At 33.3% G+C, this 13943-nt stretch overlaps 1 protein-coding gene across 2 annotated transcripts; it reads left to right on the top strand.

The window, feature by feature from the left end:
* Nucleotides 1-5034: 5034 nt before the first annotated feature.
* Nucleotides 5035-10971, top strand: LOC116738634. 2 transcript variants are annotated; one of them, XM_032601391.1, is made up of 6 exons: nt 5045-5814; nt 5907-6029; nt 8431-9136; nt 9989-10178; nt 10265-10505; nt 10584-10963. In XM_032601391.1, exons 3-6 carry the CDS (start codon nt 9114-9116, stop codon nt 10829-10831), a joined length of 702 nt encoding a protein of 233 aa, XP_032457282.1. In that variant the 5' UTR covers nt 5045-5814; nt 5907-6029; nt 8431-9113; the 3' UTR covers nt 10832-10963. The 2 variants fall into 2 exon arrangements, with proteins under 2 accessions (XP_032457281.1, XP_032457282.1); XM_032601390.1 differs by lacking the exon at nt 8431-9136 and having other exon boundaries at nt 5035-5814; nt 10584-10971.
* The last annotated feature ends 2972 nt before the right edge of the window (nt 10972-13943 follow it).

The raw sequence follows: 13943 nt of genomic DNA, 5'->3' as shown, positions 1-13943 counted from the left end.
ATGCGCTTTCACTGGCAAACGGAGCGGTCGATCCTGAGGACCAAATGGGGAAAAGTAGGTAATTTTATTCTCCATCATATGCGTTATAACCGCATTATTTTTAATAATGAAATGATTTAAACGCGCAAAAAATAGTTTTTCAAAAATCAAAAACTAGTGATAAAATAAAAACCGCTGCTAATTCTTTGGCACGTAGCTTCCTCCAACAAAATTATTATTTTACGGAAGGAGCACCCGTCACAATATCAAATCATGTAATTTTCATAAAAAAATTTAAACCTTGATATTTTAAATACCATAGGGTCCTCATAACCTCATAAAATCATAAATTTTCTCAAAACATTTTAACTTTAGTTAGCGAGTTATAAGGTTTAACAAAAATTGTAATTTTCAGTTATACAGATTAGAAAGTACTTAATAACAAAAGACAAAAATTTAATTATAACCAATAAATATTGAAATATTACAAGTTCAAAGTATCTTATTATTAAATCTTGAATTTGAAATTTATTTTTTTAACAATCTTACCTTTCTAATATTTTCAGTTTTAAAATTTTCATTATAAATCAATGCGTAACTTTTTTATTTCAAATCTTTATTTTTCAAACGTAATCACATTCTTAGAATGAAATGAAAAAAGTGTAGAAAAAAATAAAATGTCAAAACAATTTTTTGAGAAAAGCGCTACTAGCACGTAAAGTTAGTGCAAAGTTGATTAGTTCTTCCTCAATTAATCTTACAGGGACTTTATTGAAGTAAACTATATTCTGCTGGTAATCGTTTGTGTTTCAAGATATCGCTAGGTCACTTCGACCGAGAGTCATCAATGATCGTTTTGGACGCTGGCCTTCTCGTAAAATCATCCACAATGAAATTGTGATTTACAAGTGTGTTCTTGGAAAAGCCGTAGTTTTTGTCTGTTTATTATGGAACGTTTTGGGAAGATTATAGTGGTTGCGATTATATTTTGCGCCTTTTTTAATCACGTTTTTGATTTTATTATTTTCACAAAATATGACATCTCATATATTTAATTAGCCTGCATTTTTTCATAAAATCGATGATTTCAGTACTGGTTAATCAGTATAGTCTTACTAAGTATGTATTTTTAAGATTTAATGTACAGGAAAAATCGTACATCCATGCCAGGCCTTCACAACATGAAAACACACATTTTTCACAGAGTGCATGAAAAAACGCATTTTACGACGAGAGCAAAAGTTAAAGTAAGACACAGTAGAAAAAAAAAGTGAAAACCTGAATTTTCTGAGTGACGCGAAAAAAGTGGAGCCTGCGACACTCGCTAGTAGTAAAATGAAACTAAAACTGGGGTCGAAGTTGTATGCTGCTATGACTTTTTCGTGCGGCGTACGCAATTTTCTTTCTGCACCCACCTTGGACTCCCACAACACTTATGCTAATAACCATGACTCCATTTTAAGGCAACTCGAAATTTTGCTTTTTACGATACAGGTCAACGTGAGCTCGTAAAATAAAAATTAAATATTTGACATACGTAAATGTATATCACAATTCGAAGTTCATGTTTTTAAACGAATTATATTTTGTGCTTTAAAAACAATATTGGGATTTTTCTCTATGTACGATAATGTGATAAATTTTATTTAACTATATGAGCAAATCCACGAGCGAGTGGAAACAACTCGGGTGTTGGAAGTTGAAAATTTCAAATCGAGGGCACACCTACCAGACCAACTTTTTTTGGTTCTTTGGGCCGTCTGAAGTGAGAAAATGCGCGCGAGCATAGCCGATCGCTTGCCAAACTTTTTTACGGGGCACTTGAAATTCTCTTATGGAAATTTAACACGGGGAAAATTAACGAAAACCAGAAAATTGCCACTTTTTGTCTGGAGGCGCAATCCAAAAATTTGTTTTAATAGAATCGATATATTAGAAAAAAGAATTAATTTGAGGGCTGGTGGGTTAAAAATGCTTGCCTAGGGAAAAAGTTGTCTAGGCTTCAAGATGGCAAAAAATCACCAATTTTTCGATTTTTTACGAAAATCAGCCATTTTTCTTATTTTTAAAATCCTCATAACTTTTGATTTGAGCAGTCAATTTCAACCATCCAGGGCTCAAATTATAGCTTTTTTCTTCTACTTTCCTTTGAAAGATTTGGATTAACATTTCAATTTTACAATCAGCTATATATTTGTTTATCAATTATGGCCGTTTTTTGGCCTTTTTCATCGTCGTAAATATATCTGATCGTAAAATTAAAATGTTAATCCAAATTTTTAAAACGAAGAAAAGGGCTACAATTTGAGCCCTGGATGGTTACAATTGACCACTCAGATCACAAGTTATAAGAATTTGAAAAAGAGAGAAAAATCGCTGATTTTCGTAAAACATCTTACTTTTCGTGATTTTTTACTATTTTCAAGCCTAGACAACTTTTGACTTAGGAAACTATTTTCAACTTACAAGCCCTCAAATTAAAGCTCTCTTCTGATACTTCCATCCTAGTGATACACATTTTTGGATTTCGCCTTCAGACACTAAGTGGATAAAGTTAAACCATGGCTAATTTTCGTTAATTTTCCCCAATGGTCAATTCCCATAAGAGGATTTCAACTGCCCCTCAAAAAAGTTTGGCAAGCGATCGGCTATGCACGCACACATTTTTTCACTCCAGACGGCGTAAAGAACCAGAAAAAGTTGGTCTGGTAGGTGTGCCCTCAATTTGAAAAATTCAACTTCCAACACCCGAGTTGTTTCCATTCGCTCGTGGATTTGCTCATATGTGTATTGTATAATGCAATACGCATTACTACACTGAGAAAAATTTGACAGTAAAAATTAATATCTCAGATAATAATTTGGTAACAGACTCGGAAGCTAGTAATTTTTACTATCTTTTATAGTAAAATTCACTATAAGAGATATTAATTTTTACTATCTCAGACAGTAAAAATTGTTACGGCTTTCAAAAAACTTAATTTTTAAATTTTTACTACCTAAGATGGTAAAATATACTATAAAATGTGGGAAAAATTCTAATATTATCAGTCGGTAAGGTTTGAATTTAATATTTTTTTCTGCGGTAATCAGTATTTTAGTTGACATTTTACGTTTTTTTTATTATAACGAGTTTCTGTGTCTATTGATTTAACTTTATTATTTATTAATCGTCGTTAATTTGTATTATCTTTAGTTCGTACGTCAATTAATAAATCAGCTAGATCTGAAATTTTGTATGTAACAAATCTGTTTAGGTAAATGGTCAGTGCACTCGACTCTCATGCCGGAGCTCCAGGTTCGATTCCCGTCGCCGCAAAAAAAATGTAGTCTTTCTTTCTTCCAAATATCATAATAATAATCAATAAAAATAATAAATAATAAAGTAATAACAGCGCGAAGTACCTAAGAGGTGTAAAATATAGAACTAAGCGAAATTGAAGTTAAATTTTTAAAAATTCGATTTCATCAAAAATTACTATCTTTGGATAGTAAAATCTAATATCTTAAAAGTCTGTTACCAATTTATTATGAAAAGCAGTAAGAATTACTATCCCAAATAGTAATTTCTACTATCAAATTTTTCTCAGTGTATTTATAAGAAAATAATAAAATCATTCAGTTAGAGCGTTCAAACAATTTGAACAAATTAACATTGTAACAGTAGAAGTTACAATAAAAATATATGGAAAGCACATTACAAAAAATATACTCATAAGATACAATTGCAAATTAAGTTTATGAGATACGGTGCAGTGGAGCACATAAACGAAGAAGCATATAAAACTTCGATTTGAGATGAAGATGTAAAATATACAGTGAAGTGTCTACAGTACTGGCGCAAATCAAAATTATTCAAAGAGCCGAGTCGTAATAAAGAAAGGCAAGGAAAAGCCTAGTCGTATTTCAATACGCGGTGAATATCACATATGCCGAAATAGAGGTAAAGGGGAGTAGAGAAAGACGAAAAAGTCAAGATGAGGCTTACCTTTGGCTTGCTTTACTTCCTACTAAAAAATTCAATCTACCAAAAGTTTATGTTTTATATGCTCACGCAAGCGCGCGGTGGTATGGAAAATGCTAGAGGGAGAATAAAGAGCAAGCATGGTGTATAAGAATATTAGAAGCGGACGCGCGTTTTATTGGGAATTTTACGACCCCGAGTATTCAGTCTATACTCGCGCATGTCCTAAAATCACATATATTTGCGAGCGCGCGGTGTAGAGCTGGTATAAAAACTAAATTTATCAATTTACACGAAAACAATTAATTCTCAAGTATAATAAACTTTACGATTTAATTTATGCAAGTAAAAGAGGACAATCAATACGATTCTTTTTGTCTAGCGGCCCGAGAGGAGGACTTACCAATCGCTGCACGGTCGGTATAATTCTAATTTTGGCCTCGCTGGCCAAAAAAATAGTATACTGTACAGTATTTAGAGATAATTTTATATGAAAAATTTCATACTAAATGCCAAATTCGAACTTTTCGAAAATTTGTTTGATTATCATAGCTTACACGTGTTGAAATACACAGTAATTTCTTTGTTATCCTGATATGGAACGAAAATTCGTAAGTTCTGTACACCGGCAAGAGGTACCTCCGGTTCAGTCGATAACTTTCCTATTGACATGAGAACTCATTTAAGAAATTATTTCTTATAAACTTGCTATGATAAAGAAATTTTCCTGAAGAGTAAATTGTTTATATAATTTTTAATATTGGTAATACACGTTATATCTTGGTAAGTGAATTAAAGTATATGTGTAAGACGACATAGCTTAATGCTATGTTGGCCCGCGCGAAACGTACATTTTCATTGACTGTAACCGAATGCTTCTTACGATCTTGTTGAAAAACTGAAGTAAGGACGATATTACGAATCTTTTGAGACCCCATGAGTAATCATTTGCCGTTTAGTTTTCGAGTTATTGTGTGTTCTAAAATAGGCTATCGTCAGCCGCGCACGCACGCACACTAGTGCTGCTTAGCTGGCGATGACGTCAGGACTCAGGACGTGTGAATCGTTCGCTCACCGACGCGGCGCGTCTAACGATGTGTGCGTGCGGTGGGTATAGAGGTGCTTTCAAATCAAAGCTCTCTGTGCTGTGGAGAGGGGGGCCCCATGCGTTAGTGCAGCGAGCCGAACTGTAAACCTATCTCTGAGTAAACATCTGCGAAAATACGCCAATTACTTGATTTTCTATATTCTACTACAATAACACGCAGAGAGAAACAGTGAAAAGTGCAAATTTTCATTACGAAGTTAACATAACCTTGTCAGACGTAGAGGAACCTTCTACGGCATTGATTGCTGCTGTGACGAAGGCGTTGACGGATGCTCTGAGGATTGCTATTCCACAAGTTACCACTTCTGTTATAAACCAGCCTGAATTTACTTGTCAAGCTCAACCCAAAGCTCCTCCGTTCAAGTATCAAGAATATCGTTCGTCCGAAGGAACCACAGTTGACGGTTATTTCAAGAGATTCGAGTGGGCATTACAACTGAGTAAAATTTCGGAAGAAGAATTTATGTGCAAACCCACAGAAAACCGGACACTTCAGGAGGTCTGACTGAACAAATTTGAAATTCGAGGGCACACTTACCAGACCAACTTTTTTTGGTTTCTTAGGCTACCTAGAACTCGAAAAACCTTTCGAAATACCTATTTTTGCTGGGCAGTTTAAATTCTCTTATGGGAAATTATCATGGGAAAGATTAACGAAAACTAGCCTTTGCTTAACTGTAGGTACTCAATGTCCGGAGGCGCAATCCTAAAATGTGTATTGATACGATCAAAGTATCCGAAGAAAGCTTGAATTCGAGGGCTGGTGAGTTAAAAATGGTTGCCTAGGGAAAAAGTTGTCTAAGCTTGAAAATATTTCAACAATGATTAATAATTTTTAATTTTTTAATTTCGAAGCAAGCGTATTCGCTGTATCTGCATTTGGATGATTCATTGAAATTTGATTCACTGGTAAGCTAAATGCTAAATGAAGAGTCATTCCTCCAATATTAAATGCTGCTTTTCCAGTAGGTGCACAAAGTAAGACAAATAAAAAATAAATAAAATTATACATTTTTATATAAAAACGAAGTAATGTTTGCACGATAACTTTAATTAATCTACTTTTACCAATGCCTGCTCCTCCGCTTATAAAATCAAAGAATTGTTTATTCTTCGTTTTTAATTTGTGTAATAAATCGATATGATATTCGTATTGCTCTTTATTTAAGCTCTTGATTAATTTATCGTATTCTGTGACTGTCGAGAGTTTCGGGACAATTAATGAGTCTGCTTTTTTACTGGGTTCATTCAGAATATCAATTGCTATATCAGTTTCATTTTCTTCATCTATTTGTATGTTTTCTAAAATGTTATCATAATCTATTTCAATTTCGTACACGTACTTTTTTCTATTTTCTTGTATTAAATCTATATTATCATTATACAAAATTTTAGCATTAATTATATCGGGTTCAATTTCTCGCCATGGTTTATACAACATTAACTGTTCTTGATAGTAATTTGGTTCATCTTGATGTATATTATATTTTCTGTATCTAATGATTTTTGTTTTTGGTCACTTTTTTATAAATCCCGAATTGTCTAATAATGGTAATCTTTTTGTAGGATATGTTTCTTCATTATTTTCTGGATTTCTGGATCATCTTCATTATTAAAGTCGTTGTTGTTGTCTTCAATTCGATTTTGTTTACTTTTAAAGTAATCATATTCAGCTGCGAAATAAGCTAAACAAATATTTTCTAAGGCTAAAGGCCGTTTTTGATAGTGTTCTAATAACCCTGGTACAATTATATCTGTAGAATCTGGATCAAGTTGATACAGTTTGTATTTTTGTTTTATGACTTTTGTACGTTCTTCTATGGGAGATGTATTTACGTAAATTGAATTTCTTGTACAATTTGATAATGTCATGGACAATAAATGATATATCACTTCTTGTGCTGAAATTTCACTTTTATTTATAAAACAATTAGCTATTGTACGTAATTGCTGTTTAGTTGTCATATCTCCTTTTGTAATTAAATCAGTGCATTGTTTTAGTGTGCTTGCCATACCTCGCTGAGATTTATTAATGTAGTTTGCAACGTAAGATACACAACCATATGGAGTTAATATGCTTTGTAAATCCATATTTGCCTGATGTAATTTTAATATTGTAGGGTTATAAGCATTTGTACTTATGTCACAAACATTACGTTTCAGTAAAAGTATTGTTTGTTTGATGTGATATTGTATAGTTTTCAAGTATTCCTCTTCTGATATAGACAAATTGTTTAAAAATTCGTCAAATGTCATGTTATCGAATTGCGTAATATTTTTACTTAGATCATCTAAGTATTTTCTGATATTTATTTAGTTCTTGTAATTGTTTTTTATTATTATTATTTTGAGAATTTTCAAGTGGTTCTAGGATGGTAGTTTTTCTCATTGGATATCCAGGCATGTTATATCGGCATATTGGTATACCATTAACAATTTTTTTACAATTTTTTGCATGTTTATGACCTTGATATTTTATAAAATCTTTAACTAGTTCATTTTTAGAATCACATGTAATATATTGATCAATAAATTTTTCAACTAGAGATTTTGATAATGTATTATTTGGTTCGTATTTTGGTGCGTTTTTTAACCAAATCATGGCATGAACATGAGGACTTCCTTGATGTTGAAATTCGATTCTGTGATACATGTCTGCAATTGGATGATTTTTAAACGTACAGATTCTGATTTTAAAACTTTTAATAGACATCTTATTTTATGATCAAAATATCTAGCAGATGTAACTGGATCTGATTGAATTAGTTTAGTTCTTTCTTGCCAAGTCAATTTTTCGGCATCTTTATTTGTTATATTTTTATTCTCCAAAATTATTACAAGTATGCGAATGAGATCTAACCATTGCGTTCCTGCAGCTGATAGTGTTAAAAATAAATCTGGCCTTCCACGCTGTCTAATCATTGCCATCAAAACTTTTTTTTATGTTCCCAAAAGGAAGGACTGGATCTATCGCATTTTAGGATTCTAAAGCAATCATCATCTTGTATTAATTTGTCTAGTAAATTATTATTAATAATATTACGTGCTGTAACATTATTAGTTTTTTTTTCATTCTTAAATTAATTTGAATATGTAAAAATAATCTTTCTAATCGAACTCTACTATGGTGTATAAATATGAGTGGTATATTTTTTGCGCATCGTCGATCGTACATACGAATTTCAGATTTAGCAATATCTGCCAATGTTATTCTTGAAGGAGTTGTTTTTTTATATGATCTGATTTTTCCTCCATAAATTCTTGGGAAGGCTAAAGGCATAAAATCTTCATCATGGATGATTGAAATTGGCATTTTATTCTCACCAGGGACTAATTTAATTCCAACATTATTTATATGTTTGTTATAACCCACCCGCAGGCTCTCTCGCACAAGCCCCTGGATGCCGGCAACCCGCTCGACAGCGCCGCGGCGCGCCCACAGCGTCGCTAGTACCACGCGCGGCCGCCAGGCGGCTGCCGTAATCCCCAAAGAGGAGCAGCGCCTTGGAGGGCATATAAGCGGGCCGGTTTCCAGGCCGAGGCACCTCTCCCACCCCGCATCAGACCGCGTATGAGTGGCAGCAACGGAGCCCAGGGGTCGGATTCACTAACTATGTCGCGCTCGACATAAAACATAAACCAAGCGACACAGTCGACACAGACCAGACTGACCAGACACACACACACCAGACAGGCTAAAATGACGGTTGCGCATGCGCGTTGCGCGAAGTCGATGTTTGTAGGTCTGGGCTATAGCTTCTTTTTGCCATATAGCGTCACTTCCTCCATCCTCCCAAGTGCTCCGATTGCTCCGATTTTTATATCTGAATTTCCGAATTGTTCGCACGTGTATTGTTGATAATATTATAACATAATAATATAAGTAAATTATATAATAATAAATAATATAATGTAAATAATCGTCTCGCCGTGTCTTGATCCGAAACGAATAAACTCTGCACATTAACGTACTACGCAGTAAAGTTTTGCTTGTAGTTTTGTGTCTCAATTATTTCAAAATCTCCAAATACTTTGTTATTTATTGCTTATGAATTTAAAACCATGGCAAGACGAAACGGTACAAGGTAAAGTATAAATAACAAAATATATTTTTAAAATTGTTAAAAATCGTGATATAAAATATATCAATGTAATTATTGTAATTAATATCAATTATTCAATTCTCAAAATTATACCACATCTGAACAAGTTGTTTCAACGAACATATTCAGGAGTTTTATGCTTATATGCTATAGCATTTGAACAAAACATGAATTTATCAAAATTCGTGTGATAGAAAATTCCATATTTTAAAATTGGTGCTTTAAATAAACTTAAAATTTAATTTGCAAGCACTTGTGATGTATTTCCATATATCTGTGTAGTTCGGTGACTTAATTGACAACAGAAGATCTAGTTTATTCTCAATACACGCTTTTGGCGCAAGCGTTTTGGAACCAAGTAGACCTTCTGACTCCGGTTTGCGACACTGAACTACACAAATATATTGAAATACACCACAAGTGCTTGCAAATTAAATTTTACCATGCCTAGACACTGCCTAAATTTTAAGTTTATTAGGTACATCACTTGATATAAAATTTAATTTTTTTTAAGATTTCTGTGATTAAAACTTAAATATCTAAAATCTCAAGCATCATACATTTAAAACTTAAAATACAATCCCTTCTCATGTATTTCAATATATTTGTGTAGTTCAGTGTCTTAACCCAGACCCAGAAGGTCTACTTGGTCCCAAAACCACCGTGTCAAAAGCGTGTATGAAGAATAAACTAGATCTTCTGGTTCCAGTTAAGCCACCGAAATACACAGAGATGTGGAAATACACCAAAGAGCTTGAAAATCAAATTTTAAGTTTATTTGATGCACCTATTTTATTTACTTTAATGAATTTTAAAAAATGTATGATTTTTCAGGAATCGCAGAGGGAGTAATCAGACTGAGGCATTGATAAGTTATATTGAGCAACATTCATTGTTTGCAAGAGGGCAGATTTGTAAGCTCGGTGCTCAAGGTCATATAAAATATAAGAAAATGTGGAATGATTTAAGCAATTTATTAAATCGTATTGGTCCATCTCACAAAGATGTTGCAACTTGGCAAAAGGTAATACAATAAAATATAATGCATTGTTATAGTATATGTATCACATACATATATAATTTTAATAACTATTTTTATATTACTTTTAGTCCTGGACACAGATGCGTTTAAATGCCAAAACAAACAAGGCAAAGTTTATGAAAGAAATGGCAAAGACAGGCCATAATGCACATAATTATGAATTAAGTGAAATTGATTGTCGTGTTAGCCAAATTTATGGCAAATATGGTACGGGTATGAATCTTGGAAAGGAATTAGGATTTCATCGTATACAACATCCCAACTCTGAAGAGGATGAAATAAACTCTGAAGAGGATGAATTTTCTTTTGGTGAGTTTACGAATTAATTTTGTCAATTGCATGAAAAAGAATCATTAACATGAGTAATATATTAATTGTGCATTTCAGATTCACTTTTGTCGTTGAGTCTAAACTGTCATGTAACTGAACCTGTTCAGAGCTTCTTGGATTGTATTCCTTCAAGGATAAACGACACTTTCGAGGAGTTGTGCCAAAATTTATTTCATTTCCATGAAAATACTATCAAGTGGCGCGGGAGCGCCACGAAGGCGAGTTTGAGAAGCAGACGACGCCGCGGCGCCCGTGACACTATTTACTTCTATATTGGTATCTCGAATTTTCAATTAAGGAAATAAATTATTTATCATTCATGTACCCAGCTAATTTTGATAAATGTTTATACTGGTATGCCAAACTATGATTTTAAACCAAAATATCAGCAATAAACCAGCTTTAACATAATAAACAAATATGCAGGTGAACAAAAATGCTGAAATCACTCGCTTAATTTTTCTTCAGCCCAAAAAGTGGTAAGACCGTTAAGTTAGCTGCGTGCAGTTTTACCGAGTGGTTAGACTGTGAAGTTGGCCGCACAAGCTATTGAACCTACATTGTCTGCTACTCTGCTTGAATTATAAATGTGTGCTCCGTAGTATTCGGTGTTTGGTGTAAAAATCTTTCAAGGAAGGTGTCTAGATAAATAGGGTGGCTGATGACGACGTCTAGGTGGTGCGCTTCGTGGTTTTTGTTGTCTAGGTAAATAAATCATACGATGACGGCGTCTAGGTGTACAGGGTGGCCGATAACGAGTTCTAGGTAGTTCGCGCCGTGGTTCTTTGGTGTCTAGGCGTAGAAATAATTCGAGGGTGGTGTATATCAGAACTATCAGTGATCTCATGTTAGTGATAAAAATGTTACAAAAAAGCTTTGATCTAAAGGTGCTAAATATGCTTATATTTTATTTCTACGACGTCGAATATGAAATACTCAAAAAAATTTACTAAAAAGGATTGAAATCTCTAAAAAAAATTAACTTTTAAAAAAGTAAAAAGTTAGGCAAGTTTGATATATTTCGCAACAAAATTACAGATTGAAAAGTACTAAGATCAACCAAACAAAGTCAAGTTTATTATATTTAATCGTGATGAAGCAAGGAACAACTCTCAAGATAATTACTACGTAACTTGCCATGCCCGTTTCATTGTACTTATGGTGTTTGTATGACGTTCTAATACATAAAAGGAAATTTTAGTTGTTTACCAATAAACAAAATTAAACGGGCATGGCAAGTTACGTAGTAATTATCTTGAGAGTTGTTCCTTGCTTCATCACGATTAAATATAATAAACTTGACTTTGTTTGATTGATCTTAGTACTTTTCAATCTGTAATTTTGTTGCGAAATATATCAAACTTGCCTAACTTTTTACTTTTTTAAAAGTTAATTTTTTTTAGATTAACAGGTAATTAAAATGTATTTTGACATTTTGAAAGGTTTCATGTATTTTAACGTAAAATTAATTATCATTAATTATAATTAATTTATCATTCTAATAAACGGATCTCTGAAAAAAAATCCAATCATAGAATTACAACACTTAGTGTCTCATTGTTACAAAATTGTCGAGGAAATTGTAGTTATTTTACTAGAGTTTTGGTAATTTTTTAGTTAATTAGATTGGTTTCCTTTTTATTATCAAATTATTACAAAGATATAGCGGATAATTACTTTACTACACTGAGAGTATTATTTTTCAATTGCAAATGTAAATCTAGTTGGGATTTTTTACAGTATAATCAACTTTTAAATTGGCGGGCTATCGTCTTTTGTTTTTCGTGATGGGGGGGGGGGGGGGGCGAGGAGAATTGGCGCGCGAACTACACCACGCGGTCACGGCGCGACAGTCCGTGGGCAATTCCTTTTCGAAGCGGCCTACTGAGCGCACACGTTTCTAATTGTTTAACCAACAATGTCGGACGAAAAAGAGTGAGTACTTATTACGTTAAAGTTACATTCTAGCATCAAATACAAATAGTCTTTGTGCAATGCTACAAAGACTAGACTAGCTAAATTTCAGCTCGCGTACACGAACATTTCGCGTCCCGTTTCGCGTACGCGATGCCTGGCGTATAGACCGACCGTTCATATTTATTGCTAATATATATTTGCAATTCTGTCAATGTCCGATCGACGAAAAGAATAGTATATTACGTACCAAGGGAGGGAAAGGGCGCGTATATTATTTTTCGCAACAATGGGAATCGCACAATTTTTCGCAATTTTGGGCATTGGGAGGGAATGTTTGTTTGCGTAAAAAATTGTATCTAAACAAATGACAATTGTTGGTACACTTAAAAAATAAAATCTTACTTTCAGATCAGTTGATCTGAAAGGCTATAGCCGGGTTACTATGGTGAAATGGCCCCCTTGGAAAATGTATATATGTTATATACCATTCGATGGGGGATAAAAAAAAACTCCCATAGCCAAATTTTTAGCTCTCTGCCTAGTGCGCATGCGCAGTAACGTCGATAAACGTGTTTTTTTGATTTTATTTTTTTCTGAAGTCCCTATAGGATAAAAATTTTTTTAAAAATTCACATTGGTGTATTTTTATGTCATGAATAACTGCAATTTTTTTGGGATTACATAACCTCAAATATCGGATCTAAAAAAATTATTAAAGTTTTCAATCGATATTTTGACCCCCTTGTTTTTGAGGTGCAACTTTTTAAGTAGACTTTTTTTGTGTACTTTTTCCCGTTCTTTACGATGGCACTAACGTTTTTTCCTTAAAAATGGTGGCACAACTCGATTTGAGCCAAAAACTGATTTTTTTTGCCATTTTTTCACGTTTTTAGCTGGTTATGTTACAATTTAGTTACTAAAGTGACTCCTTTTGAGTAGTTTTGCATATCTTCCCATGAAAACATAATCAAATGAAATATTTTGTTCGCTCCAAGCCGTATTTTTTATATTATCTTACGTTTTCAATGATGGTCTTATCAGAATTTGAGGTAATAAAGGGTTTCTCTCTATATATAAAAAGAATATCGCCGCTGTCAGTGTCTGCTTTTCTCTTTAACCTAAAAATGCCCTCATTTGAGTGATTTAACGCCGAAAAAGGCCATTTTTGGTACCATGTAACCCAAAACTAACCTAAAAATGTCATAATGCAAGGGTTTTCACGCAAAAAAGTCTGTTTTTAGCTAAACATAGCCTTGAAATCGATCGTTTGAGGGTACTTTTGGCGTCTTGTGGTCTTAAAAAGGCCATATTTGGCTTATCTGCCTCTACTTAATTGATTATTCAAAATCTATTGACAGTAATAATTATCAGGTAAAAAGGAATTGAAGTTAAGTATGTTCAATTCGTACAAAGTATAATTTATTATCTTCATAGGCTATTTAAAATAAATTATGGAACGTATACAAGTAGCTTTTTAAAAATAACGAATGTTCACAATAG

This window comes from Nasonia vitripennis (assembly GCF_009193385.2).
Source record: "Nasonia vitripennis strain AsymCx chromosome 1 unlocalized genomic scaffold, Nvit_psr_1.1 chr1_random0009, whole genome shotgun sequence".
NCBI classification, from domain to species: domain Eukaryota; kingdom Metazoa; phylum Arthropoda; class Insecta; order Hymenoptera; family Pteromalidae; genus Nasonia; species Nasonia vitripennis.
Note: the sequence above shows the minus strand (reverse complement) of the source record. Positions and strands in the feature narration are given on the sequence as shown.

Coding starts and splice junctions, on each gene's coding strand:
- LOC116738634 (XM_032601390.1), top strand. CDS start 5,977: ATGAAGAGTCATTCCTCCAATATTAAATGCTGCTTTTCCAGTAGGTGC. Junction 6,030..9,988: donor TTTTCCAGTAGGTGCACAAA/GTAAGACAAATA, acceptor ATGATTTTTCAG/GAATCGCAGAGGGAGTAATC. Junction 10,506..10,583: donor AGAGGATGAATTTTCTTTTG/GTGAGTTTACGA, acceptor TGTGCATTTCAG/ATTCACTTTTGTCGTTGAGT.